Raw genomic sequence first — 12,367 nt, 5'->3', positions numbered from 1 at the left:
AACCTGAGACGTTTTCTCAGCACTATATCATAGAAAGTACGAGGTTAGAGAAGTAGAAGGAGGGGCTACAGTTAAAACATTTTAAAGTTAAAGTTCATGCAAAAAGATAAGTTTTGGTTTTTCATAATTTTTATGCTAAAATATCTCAATAGAGCAGTCTACAAAATATGCTGATTAGTCATGTTGAATTAAAGGTTTATGAATGTCCAATTAAGACTCCATTACAACCATAACTGTAACTCAAACAAGCAGTATAACCAATATGGTAACTGTTGTCAACCCTGTTACTGATGTGTCAACCCTGTTACTTGTATAATATTCTAATATAATCAAAAAAATGCAAATAAAAATGTAATCAATTAATTGTCAATGTTTAGTAAGAGAGGCTAATAATCCACTCAAAATTGAATTTAGGTGTTTCATTTTTGTTTCCATACATGTGTTTTAAAACAAAATGCTGGGAGAGTGTCATTTGGAAATGAACGTATTCATCCACTAAAAAAAATAAAAACTTTCAATATTCTCATTTCATAAACACTCTTAATGTAATGAGGGGGGGTATATCTTTCACAGTATATCAGATTTGTTCTATACATGTATTTAAAACCTTTTCAAAAAGTAATTAATATGTTGGTAAAAGGGGTTGACCAAAAACACACATTTAAATTGGTTATATGAAAAAAAAAAAAAAATAGCCTGAGATGGCACGGCACATTTTCCTGAGAGGTAAGGATCTACTTCATCCAAAAAGGGGCTTAAAGATTTTCAAAACAGTGCTTTGAAAAATCAAACATTAAAAGTGGGAAATGGCACGTTTTCGTATAATGACCCAGCTATCAAGTTAATAAAGCAAAGAAAAGAAGAGCATCTGGGTAAGTCCAGAAACAGTAAGTGGTCCACTTTCACTCTTACTAGTTTCTTAAGTGAAACTGGTCAAATCCCCAGACTGTGAAGTGTGTAACCAATCTCCACTGATCCTGCTGAGCGGTCCACCAACGAGAGTCAGCGGGAGGAGTGACTGCGCGCGCCTGTGGAGGAGCGGCGGACAGCGCGAGCGCACCAGAGCGCGTGCACACAGCGGTCATGACGGACGAGCCCGAGAGGTCCAGAGCAGAGCCCCCGTCCCCGACCAGCTCCAGGTCCGCAGAGGAGTCCTACTCTGACGCGCCTCCTTCTCCCGCTGGATCCACCGACCACGCGTCGCTCATCCTCCCGGGAATGGACGAGGACGAGCGGTTCCCGGTGTGTATCAGGGACGCGGTGTCTCAGGTGCTGAAGGGTTATGACTGGTCTTTAGTGCCCATGCCTGTGCGGGTGAACGGCGCGCACAAGAGCAAGCCGCGCGTCAAGAGACCCATGAACGCGTTTATGGTGTGGGCTCAAGCCGCGCGCAGGAAACTGGCGGATCAGTATCCACACCTGCACAACGCCGAGCTCAGCAAGACCCTCGGGAAACTTTGGAGGTGAGGGCCACTGACAGCAGGAGGGCTTTTATTACAACACATACATTACTATTAATGCATTTGAATATTACTCACAGAAAAACCTAGACGCAAGCAGTCAAATAAGTAAATGCATAAAATGATGTGTATGGAGGTAACACCAAATTCTTAAAAAACAAAAAAAGTTGTATAAAAAGAATGTTTCTCGAGTTTTACATTAAGTTCTGTAACTATATTTATTCATCACAAAGGCTATATCCTGGGTCTCCAAGTCGAAGCTTTTTTATTATTTTCAATATATATTATTATGCATCTTAGGTAAAGAATGTTAGCTTGAATACACTGTAAATCGCTTTGGATAAAAACGTCTGCTAAATGCATACATTATTTATTTTATTTATATTATTACTTGTGAAATTTGTGTAATATTACTTCCAAAGTTTACCTAAAGTAAATATGTATACTTTGTGTAAAGTGTATGTTGTTAATCTGTATCTGTTGGACTTAATGTCTAAAATCAGTTATATTTTTGTGTAACTCAATTATATTTTGTGTGTTAATAATAAACACATTCGGTGGACATATGATCCTATCCCCCTCTCTGTAGTTGATTTCAAACATTGAGTGCATTGCTAAATAACCGATGGTCACTCGACAGACTGCTGACGGAGAACGAAAAGAGACCGTTTGTGGAGGAAGCTGAAAGACTGCGAGTCCAGCACAAGAAAGATCACCCGGATTACAAATACCAGCCGAGGCGACGGAAGAGTGTGAAGCCCGGTCAGGGCGAGTCTGAGCTGAGCCATCACGTGTATAAAGCTGAAGCTGGGCTGGGGCGACTGACTCCAGTCACTGAACACACAGGTCAGACGCGTGACACATCTCTGTGGGACACTACAGGGGCGTAGCCATCTTTCAGAAGTGAGGGGGACAGAAATCACACACACTTATAACATTACAATATAACATTTCTGTAATCTATAGCCCACAAGTCAACAGTTTTTGAACAGTAAGATTTTTAATGTTAATTAATTTATTACAGTGTTCCTGTGGCTCAGTGGTAGAGCATTGCGTTTACAGCACAAAAGGTCACAAAGGTTCAAATCCCAGGAAACACGTTAGGTAAAAAAATAAAATGTTATTAAAAGTCTTATTCGTTTATTATTATTATTTTTTTATTTTTTTTTTATAAAAGTGTCTGCCAAATGCATAAATGTCAATGTTAGTATTTCTGTGATGCACAGCTGTATTTTCAGCATCATTCCTCCAGTCTTCAGTGTCACATGATCTTCAGAAATCAGAATAATATGATGATTTAATGATTATCAAAATCTGAAACATGAGTAATTTGTTTTTCTGTATTCTTTGTTGAATAGAAGGATCCAAAGATCAGCATTAATGTGAAACAAAAAGCTTTTGCAACATTATAGTATAATTTCAGTATGGTCAGTATAATTTTTTCTTTTTTGGAAATGAAATTATAGAAAAAAATTACCTGAAAAAATTCTACTCCGCTGCTTTCAACATTATCATAATAAGTTTTTTTTAAATAGGCTAGTAAAATATTTCAAAATGTTACTGTTTTTGCTGTACTTTATGATCAAATAAACAGGCTTGGTGAACAGAAGAGACTTCTCTAAAAACATTAACAAGCTTACTGTTCAAAATCTTTTGACTGGTGCTGTATACTTCACGTTTTTATCACATGATAAGGCACAATAGTTTCTATACTGTAATAAATGATATGTCAATTGTATGTTAATTGTTCATATACTTTATTTATCACCTGCTGGAGATGACTTGAAAAACCATATATTGTCACAATCGTATGTTTAATGTCTTCGTGTTTCCAAAAGTTTCAGTTTTACTGTGAAAAACACTGTTTTAATACAGCGATAGCTGGACTTTCTGATTGAGCTTCGAGTGTGAATGAAACACACACCTCAGGAGAGTTTAGTTCTCTGTGATGTTCATCTCGACTTCTGGGTGTGAATAAAACACCAGATCATGTGCAGACTATCCCGTCTCTTTGAGTGTACATCTCTTATTTATTCACACCAGCTCTTGAAAACCTCTATGCGAACCAACTGGACTGAAAAAGTGCGGGGGACGAATTTCTATGATATCAACAATGGGGGGGGTTATCCATGTAATGTACACCCCTGGGACACTATATAACCCCAACCTAATACCTGCTTTATTATCATCCTCAGGTCAGCCTCATGGACCCCCGACACCCCCTACAACGCCCAAAACAGACCTCCATCACGGAGGAAAGCAGGATCCCAAGCATGAAGGACGACGCCTGCAGGACAGCACGCGACAGAACATCGACTTCAGCAACCTGGACATCTCCGAGCTCAGCACAGACGTCATCAGCAACATGGAGAGCTTCGACGTGCACGAGTTCAACCAGTACTTGCCTCTGAGCGCCAGTGGCTCGTACCCTGCGAGCAGCGGGGCGTCCTGGAGCCGCAAGGGGCCCGTGGCGCCCTCATCTCCTGGCTCTAGCGACAGGAGCCAGCACAGAGCTCACATTAAGACTGAGCAGCTGAGCCCGAGTCACTACAGCGAGCCGTCGGCCGAGTACGGCGTGTACGGAGCTCACGCATGCGCCGCCTCGTTCGCCAGCTCTCCGTGTGACTACACAGACTACTACAGCTACCCCTCCAGTCTCTACCAGCACCCCTACCTCCACTCCTCACGCAGGCCGTACAGCCTGTCCGTCCCACCGCCCCACAGTCCCTCTGCCAGCTGGGATCCTCCGGTGTACAGCACGCTCTCCAGGCCCTGAGGACATCTGTGTCTGCGGTGGAGAGCCTCTGTGAGGACTGCGCCGCTCCAGGATCACCTCAATATTCAGTGCAGCCAGAGTCTATCTGCGTTGAGCCTTCTTTTTACATACAACCTGTTCATTTTCTATTCATGTTGTGTTGTGGTTTGTTTCTGTTTTACAGTACTCACAAAAGCTGAAAGGGTGGAGGGCTGAAATGAGCCGCGTTGTTTTTAACATTCCAACTAACTCGCTGAAAAATAATGACATTAATCGTTAGTGATTGTTTTTTATTGTTATTTTCCTGATTCAACGTTTTAGTGAGCACTTTAACATGTGGAAGGCTCTTGATTCGCAGCCAGCTCGTGTTTTTAACACTGCCAGTCATTGATGTCATGTGTGTTGTCTTCGGCTGTCTTGATTTCTGAAGTGTATAGCGATCCGTTGAACATCTGAATTAGCTTTTAGGCTGTGAAACACAAACACAAAACAGTGTTTACTCTACATTGTTTCATTCTTATGTGGGATTTAAAACTGACTTGGCTGTGAATCTGCACTTTTGTTAACAGGTTCATTCTTACAAAGCGCTAACAGTAATTGCTGGCAATATTTGTGGAAAAATACATTTTATGACTGCAAAATTAAACTGTCTAAACTTTCAGTACTCCAGGCGAAATAGTAAATTTTTTCCAAGTTCAATGAAAGGGTGTTTTATATATGTGGCATTACTTAAACACACGTCATGGTTAACTTTGGGAACTAATAGGTCTCTGTTGTAGCAGCTGTAGACATCGTCTTACATCCGCAAGCTGTCAGTGCCATGATTCTGTGGTTCTCCCACTATATCTTGCTGTGATAACATTATACTTACAATTGTACAAGACATAAACAAGGACTAGCGCTAGGACTTGGGGTTTGGAGATTGGCTGAATGATGAACAGCACTGAGGCATGTTAATTACTGTAGTGTGGTTCATTTCAAGTGGCTGAATCGATGAATAGCAAACTTGTTTTCCTCGCAAGCTTCTCTCATTTGTGAACGTGGCTCTAAGATGCATTTGAAGTGCATATGAGTTATCAATATACTGCAGAGCTACAATCTAATGTCCCCAGTCCTCACTGTTTTTAGTGCCATGTTTTAATTGAATTTTCACGCCAGTATAACTGTGCTTCAGTCGTGCTGACACACAGAGGAGAGAAGCTGTTTGTCAGGACAGATACTGTGATGGGAGAAGCATGGAGATGTTTGTGAGGAGCGTCCGGGGCTGTACTCTGCTGGGCTGAGTTTCAAAGCACGGTCTGGTTTTCATGCCAAGCAGTCCAGGGAGGAAACCACAGAACGGCTGAATTTTAATGACCTATTCTATTATGTGCTGGAGGACTCTATTGTCTCTCTTTCTCCGGGAAGTAAGAAAAGAATTAATTGGACAGAAAATGCAGGGGCAGGACAACTGGCAGTCATTAGGAGGGATGTGAATGGATCTTTCCCCGTACTGTACGCTTTAACAGGAATACAGCCTGATGACCAGTGTGGCAATTAGGAAAAGTTCAGCTCATAATCCTGACAACAGAGATGATAATAATAAAACTGATCATTAATGGGCAGATGGGATGTGGGTGGCTTTGGGAAGACTTGTTTTTCTCTGTTAAACTCTTGCGTTGGCAGATAGTTTGAGGAGGAACTCTTAAAGAGAGAGCAGACGTGACTCAAGCACATGAAAAAAAGACTCATTTAGAAATTGTTACTAAGTGCATCTGCATAGCGATGGATAAAACACACACACACACACACAGACTAAAAAAGTCAAAAGTTTTCTTTAAGATTTAGGTTCTGATCCGAGCAAATACTGGATTATATCTATGCAAAAACAGTTTTTATGTGAAAAGTCAATAAAATATCCTTGCACTCGAAAAAAGAAATAATAATAATATTGTTTTGTTTGCGTGGACCTGGTATTCATTACATTATGGGGACCCAATGTCCCCACAAGTATAGAGATTTTGATGAAACAAGCTTATAAATCATACAGAATTAAGTGTTTGAAATTATTTTTTTATGTGAGGTAAGGGGATAGAAAAAACAGTTTGTACAGTAAAAAAAACATTAAGCCTATAAAGAGTTTCCATAAAACATGGAAACCAGAGTGTGTGTGTGTGTGTGTGTGTGTGTGTGTGTTGTTTTAGGAGAAGCCTGGTGGATTTGTTATGATCTTGATCATTCTGGGAACTTAGGACTGAATCAACTTTCTCTGTCTGATGCCACTGGCTGGATTTCATGTAGTTTAGTGCTTCTGCTTAGAATTATTACTCAAAACAACAACAGAGAATAATACAAGTATAACCCTCACTAAACATCAATGTACTGTATTTGTCATAAGTTTTGCCAACAATTCTTAAATCTGTCATTAAAAATGAGGGCAGTCGCTGATGTAATCATACACTGAAAAAAACAATAAGTAAATTTACTTAATTTTTATTTGGCAAGTTTTTGCACAAGCATTTTTCAAGTAAATTTAACACATTTGGAAATTCAGTAAATCTACTTAACTAAGTTAAGTAAAAATAGAAAAACCAATTAGTACATTTTATTGAGTAAATTTTAATTAAATAATATTAAATTAATGTATTCAGCAGACACTTTTATCCAAAGCGTCTTACAGTGCATTCAGGTTAACAATTTTCCCCTATCATGTGTTCCCGGGGAATCACACACACACTTGCGCTTGCTAATGCAATGCTCTGCCACTTGAGCTACAGGAACACTTCAAGATCTGGTGAACAATAAGTGAAAATTTCACTTACTTACTTTTTTATTTTGGAAAAGAAATTTGGAAAAGTTTTTACACTAATAAAAAACCGAAACAAAGATTCTAGAAATTTCTAAATGTAAAATAATTTTTTTCAAAACAGTTTTATCAAATGAGGGTAAATAAGTCTCTCACTTCTGTCCCTTTAAACCAGTTTACAGCAAAGACAGCACGAAGGACTGGATGCACATGATAAATATTCAGCAATTAAGAAAACAGACAAAAGAAATGATATATGGAAAGAGCTTCTAAGATCCTTCTCTCATCACAACTGAAAAAAACTCGATGCTCAATTAATGCAATGCAGTTGATTGTGTCCTTTTGTCTCCTGTTTCCTATCTTATCAATTTCTACATGTTTTGATCAACATGACGTAAACAATTATTTAATTGTACAAGCCATTCAATGCAAAATGATTGAACCAAATGTCATAATCTTAAAAGCATATTTTCTATGCAGAGTTCTGTCATGAATCTCTAATCTGACATTATGACATCATCACATGGCGCCAGCAGCCAATGAGCTCAAACATTCAATACTTGGCTAGTGCTGCTGTAGCAGTGCGCTTGATCACGCTTGACACAACATGGGATTTAACACTCTCTCTATATAAAGACACTAAGACATTTGAGCTCAGTTCTATACAGTAGACTTCTACTAGTTTGATAACAGATTACCAAAGCAACTGGCAGCTATTTTAAAGAAAGAAATAAGGTTTGTTAGAAAAAGACATTGGTTACATATTACTATGGCAGTCTATGTCTCGCACTGGTTCATTTCTATAGAAGGAAGGAAATTCATTATAAAAAACAGCCTTGTGTTTTTTCATTTCACTTAGAATGTATTGATTTACAGCAGAATTCAATAATAGAAGGCAAGTGTGATATTGTTTTAATACAACAGTTTTATAAAGAAATTGATTTCAAGTCAATGACATTTGGTTTATTTATACTCTTCCAGTGAAATGAAAATAAACTTCTGGATATTATAGTATATTGCAAATTATGCTTGAAACTACATATACAGTACATAATGTAAGGAAAGAAATGCCTCGATCCATTGAAATATTAAATAGAACAAAACCATTTTTCATCAAAACTCACTATATATTGTATTGTTCACTCATAGTTTCATACATTTCTTACTGTGTGTGGGTATGGGGTCATACATATACATCTGATATATATATATAAATATACACACACACATACACACACATTACAGAAGACGGCAATAAGTATTGTAAAACAACAAATACATTATTAAATTACATGATTTAAAATGGGTGATTTTTACATTGTGCAGGTAATGTATAAAGCATACAATAATTAGCTTCTGAATTATATTCAGAGGCTGTTTGAAAGTTCAGAAACCTTGATAAAAAAAAATTATACAACTCTACATGAATATAAGATATATAAGAATTTGTGTATGTAATTTGATACTAGTCTGTATTTGTCTTATGTAAATGTTTCTGTTTATTTTGCATAAATCTGAGAAAATTCACATTCAGTAGATAAATATGTAAAAGGGTACAAATATGTATATGTACATACATGTAAAAAATATGTACATATCTGTAAGAAAAAAAATATGAAGAGGCATAATAAGCAAAGGCTTCTGTCTTACAGCTTTTTCAGTCATTATATATTAAAAATTATGGAAACTTGTCTGTGAGGATCTAAATATATTTTGTTTAAATTAATTGAATTGAACTGAATAGATTTCCAAAAAAATAAATAATAATAATAGTGGCAGTATTGATACTTGTCATGGTCATGTAGATGTGTTTTCAGTGCGCTCAGCTGCCCAAAACAGAAAAGCTCTTTCAACTTTTATCAAGTCAAACCACATCAGCATTATAGCCGTTAAAACTACTGCTCCTGTCAAGTGTCCCTTCACAAACAGCCTATATAACATACACCTTCCTTTTCTTTTAAAAACACCTGTAGAATTTCACCATATTCTAAAAACAGAGAATATTTCTTAACTACACATGCAATATATTTTTGGCCACATGTAGATTTCATGACACTGTTTTGTCTTTTCTGTGGCGGGGAGTTTAGGAAGCCCAGTGTAATAATCAGAAATGTTTCTTGAGCAATAAATCATCATATTATTCTGATTTCTGAAGATAACGTGACACTGAAGACTGGAGGAATGATGCTGAAAATACAGCGGAGCATCACAGAAATACATTACACTTTAAAATATATTCAAATAGAAAACGGCTGTTTTGAATTGTAATAATATTTCACTATATTACTGACTTTGCTGCATTTTGGATCAAATAAATGAAGCCTTGGTGAGCAGAAGAGACTTCTTTTAAAAAAAAAAAACATAAAAAATCTTAGCATCCAAAAACTTTTGACGGTAGTGTCACTATGTAATCACTGACTGTAACCCAAATGAAATATCGGAGAAGATGACATGGGGAGAGCTCTGTAAATCTTCCTTTTATGATGCTGAAAGGAAGAGATGAGCAGCAGAAAACTGCCCTCATGGTTTCTGGTTTTGAATGCATGCATTGTAATTATTGTATCATAAAAATACAACTCTGTATCTTGGTTGTTATGGATGTCTGTTACATGCCGAAACCACTGTGGTATTTTCTTGCCTTATTTGTCTTTCTGTTTGTTTTTAAGCCTCCATGCAGGAATGTAAAATGTAAAAAAGTCTGCTTAACTTTTACTGTTATATATGCATGATTTTTTTTTATTTATCAATGGAAATGTTTTAACCATTCTTTATAAAGTTTCTTGATCTTTGTTCAGTAGGTGTTATTAAACTGTCACTTGATTCAATAGATTGATCATTTATGTTGTTAATATTGAGATATTCTCAGTATGTACAGGATTTTTTATAATGTATTTATTTTTTTCATTCAATCCAATTGCCATTGTTCACATTATTGTGCTCTTAACATATGTAGTGTTGTGGTAGAATGACTCTTTAAAAAATTTAATGGGCATAATGTTTGACCTCGTACGACATCTTGGAAAAATCAGCACCAAAGTAGCAGGTAAGTACAAGAAGGCAATGCGAGGAACTCTTCTTAAACAACAGCTGATACTCAAAGAACATTACTGATTGAACAGCTGAAAGAAAGAAAGAACTGAGCAGACAGGCCCCATAACTTTGAGATTGGGTGAAACTGGGCTAGAAAGAATTTCAAAAGTAGGATCAACCCAGATGTGTTTGAAAAATATATGAAAAATGTAAAAAAAAAAAAAAAAGAAGCAGATCGCTAAGTTACGCCTCCATCAGACAACCCTCTACGGACACCTTAGCAACTGAATCGCCATTGGCTAGTAAATTACTTCGTTTACTCACCAGACTGATATATATGTACAGGTGCTGGTCATATAATTAGAATATCGTCAAAAAGTTGATTTATTTCACAAATTCCATTCAAAAAGTGGAACTTGTATATTATATTCATTCATTACACACAGACTGATATATTTCAAATGTTTCTTTTAATTTTGATGATTATAACTGACAACTAAGGAAAATCCCAAATTCAGTATATATGTTTGTAAAATGGCACAGGTTTTTTTTTTTTTTTTAGATCAGTCCGTCAAGCATTACAATATGATAATCAAGTATTATTTAATAACATAACTTTAGTATTTAGAATTAAAACTTGATAAGTATGCATATTAGTCATTTTAACTGAACTTAGGACTGATGGTGATGGTGGTGCTTTTTGGTCATTCAGTGTTTCTGTGAAAACAATTGGGGAAAAAACTAACAGAAATACTGATAAGACTTGAACTCAACTTGTACGGTATATTTTTCTCTTACAAACGAAAGGTACTGCCACTGGGAAGACTTTTGCCTCTTCGTATGCAAACATATTTATGGCCTGTTGGGAAGAGTCAGCTTTAGCCTCATCTCCTCTTAAACCTATTGCATTTTTCTGCTTCCTCAATGACATTTGGGGTGTGTGGGTTCATTCTAAGGAGGAATTTGACAATTTAAATAATCATCTCAATCAGCACCAGAGGCCAATAGATAGAGATAGATGTCACACAAGTTCATTTTTTGGACGTGGTAACATATAAAGGGCGATAGTATTAAAAACAGCCTATTGAATTAAGAGTTTACTTCAGAGACAGACACACATTGTCTTCTGCATAGAAACTGCTTTCACCCATGACATTCAGGGATATTTTAAAGTCACAACTATTCATGTTTCACAGAATCTGTTCCGAGGAGGGAGATTTCCTGAGTAGTAGTATATATTCTACTGCTTATGTCATGATGATGATTTATGACTTTGACCTTTGACCTTTTGACAGGTTGAACTTCCGGTGACCTTATGATGGATGGGTTGAACTTCCGGAATGAGTTCAGGGGCTAACCTATGACCGTTTCCCACGCATCGATCATGTGGTTTTGACAGAAAGTTTTACCCTATTGACCTAGTTAGTACTAAATTATAGTTTTTGACGGCTAGTTTAAACGGTAAAGGAAACACTCCCCACGCATCGATCAAGTGGTTTTGACAGAAAGTTTTACCCTATTGACCTAGTTAGTTCTAAATCATGGTTTTAGGAAACCCTCCCGATGCATCGATCATGTGGTTTTGACAGAAGCTGTTTGAACTTTGTGTCAGTTAGCTTGTTTGAAGTTTGTGCCAGCTAACTTGTTTGAACTTTATCCCAGTTATTATGGCTTTTCCCCCCTCCCATTACATTCCTGAGCAGTGTATAAATGGGATCGGTGTGTTCTACATGCACTACCGGAAAGGGAAACATGAGCTACATGAGCATGGATGGTTTATCCTCCCTTCAATCGACAGATGCGGGGACGAGCAACAGGATGACGGATAGTCTGACTATGGCACCGAGAAAACCTTTCGGACACATCCGTTTGACAAGTTTTCTCCATGAAATTTCGGAATGGACTAAAGGTGAATTTATGATGCGCAGTAACCGCGTATTCGGATACAAATTTCACAAACCAACTCGAATTGTTACGCTCTACACCACCGACGGTCTCGGTGAGTTTCAGGCTGGGGAAGACGAGTGTCTGGTATTTCCTGAAAAAGACTGGTCTCTATTTTACAAACATGTCTGGAAGGATCTGAATGATGGCGGCGAGGAGCCTTTGTACGTGGCGGAGTGGGACGGGGTGAGCCCGAATGTCCGGTACCGTGTGGTGGGAGACCATACTCAAAAGAGGTCGAATGATTCTGTTTACATATTCAAGTGTAAAGACAAGACAAAGCTCAACAACACTCGGTTTGGGCGCATCCTGCCTAACGAGCATCACGATCTGTATGAAATGCAATTTTTGTTCAAGTGGTGCGATCTGGATCTACTGAATAGGGTTTTTTCA

At 37.5% G+C, this 12,367-nt stretch overlaps 1 protein-coding gene across 1 annotated transcript; it reads left to right on the top strand.

The window, feature by feature from the left end:
- The first annotated feature begins 1,013 nt into the window (after window positions 1–1,013).
- Window positions 1,014–4,332, top strand: LOC132148756 (transcription factor Sox-8-like). Its single transcript, XM_059557449.1, has 3 exons — window positions 1,014–1,463; window positions 2,101–2,306; window positions 3,656–4,332. Exons 1-3 carry the CDS (start codon window positions 1,084–1,086, stop codon window positions 4,234–4,236), a joined length of 1,167 nt encoding a protein of 388 aa, XP_059413432.1. The 5' UTR covers window positions 1,014–1,083; the 3' UTR covers window positions 4,237–4,332.
- Window positions 4,333–12,367: the final 8,035 nt, after the last annotated feature.

This window comes from Carassius carassius, chromosome 9 (assembly GCF_963082965.1).
Source record: "Carassius carassius chromosome 9, fCarCar2.1, whole genome shotgun sequence".
Lineage (NCBI taxonomy): Eukaryota > Metazoa > Chordata > Actinopteri > Cypriniformes > Cyprinidae > Carassius > Carassius carassius.
Note: the sequence above shows the minus strand (reverse complement) of the source record. Positions and strands in the feature narration are given on the sequence as shown.

What these genes read in the sequence shown, in the direction of transcription:
- LOC132148756 (XM_059557449.1), top strand. Translation starts at nt 1,084, where the DNA reads ATGACGGACGAGCCCGAGAGGTCCAGAGCAGAGCCCCCGTCCCCGACC. An exon ending in ACCCTCGGGAAACTTTGGAG is followed by an intron (nt 1,464 to 2,100) that starts GTGAGGGCCACT and finishes GTCACTCGACAG; the next exon opens with ACTGCTGACGGAGAACGAAA. An exon ending in TCCAGTCACTGAACACACAG is followed by an intron (nt 2,307 to 3,655) that starts GTCAGACGCGTG and finishes TATCATCCTCAG; the next exon opens with GTCAGCCTCATGGACCCCCG.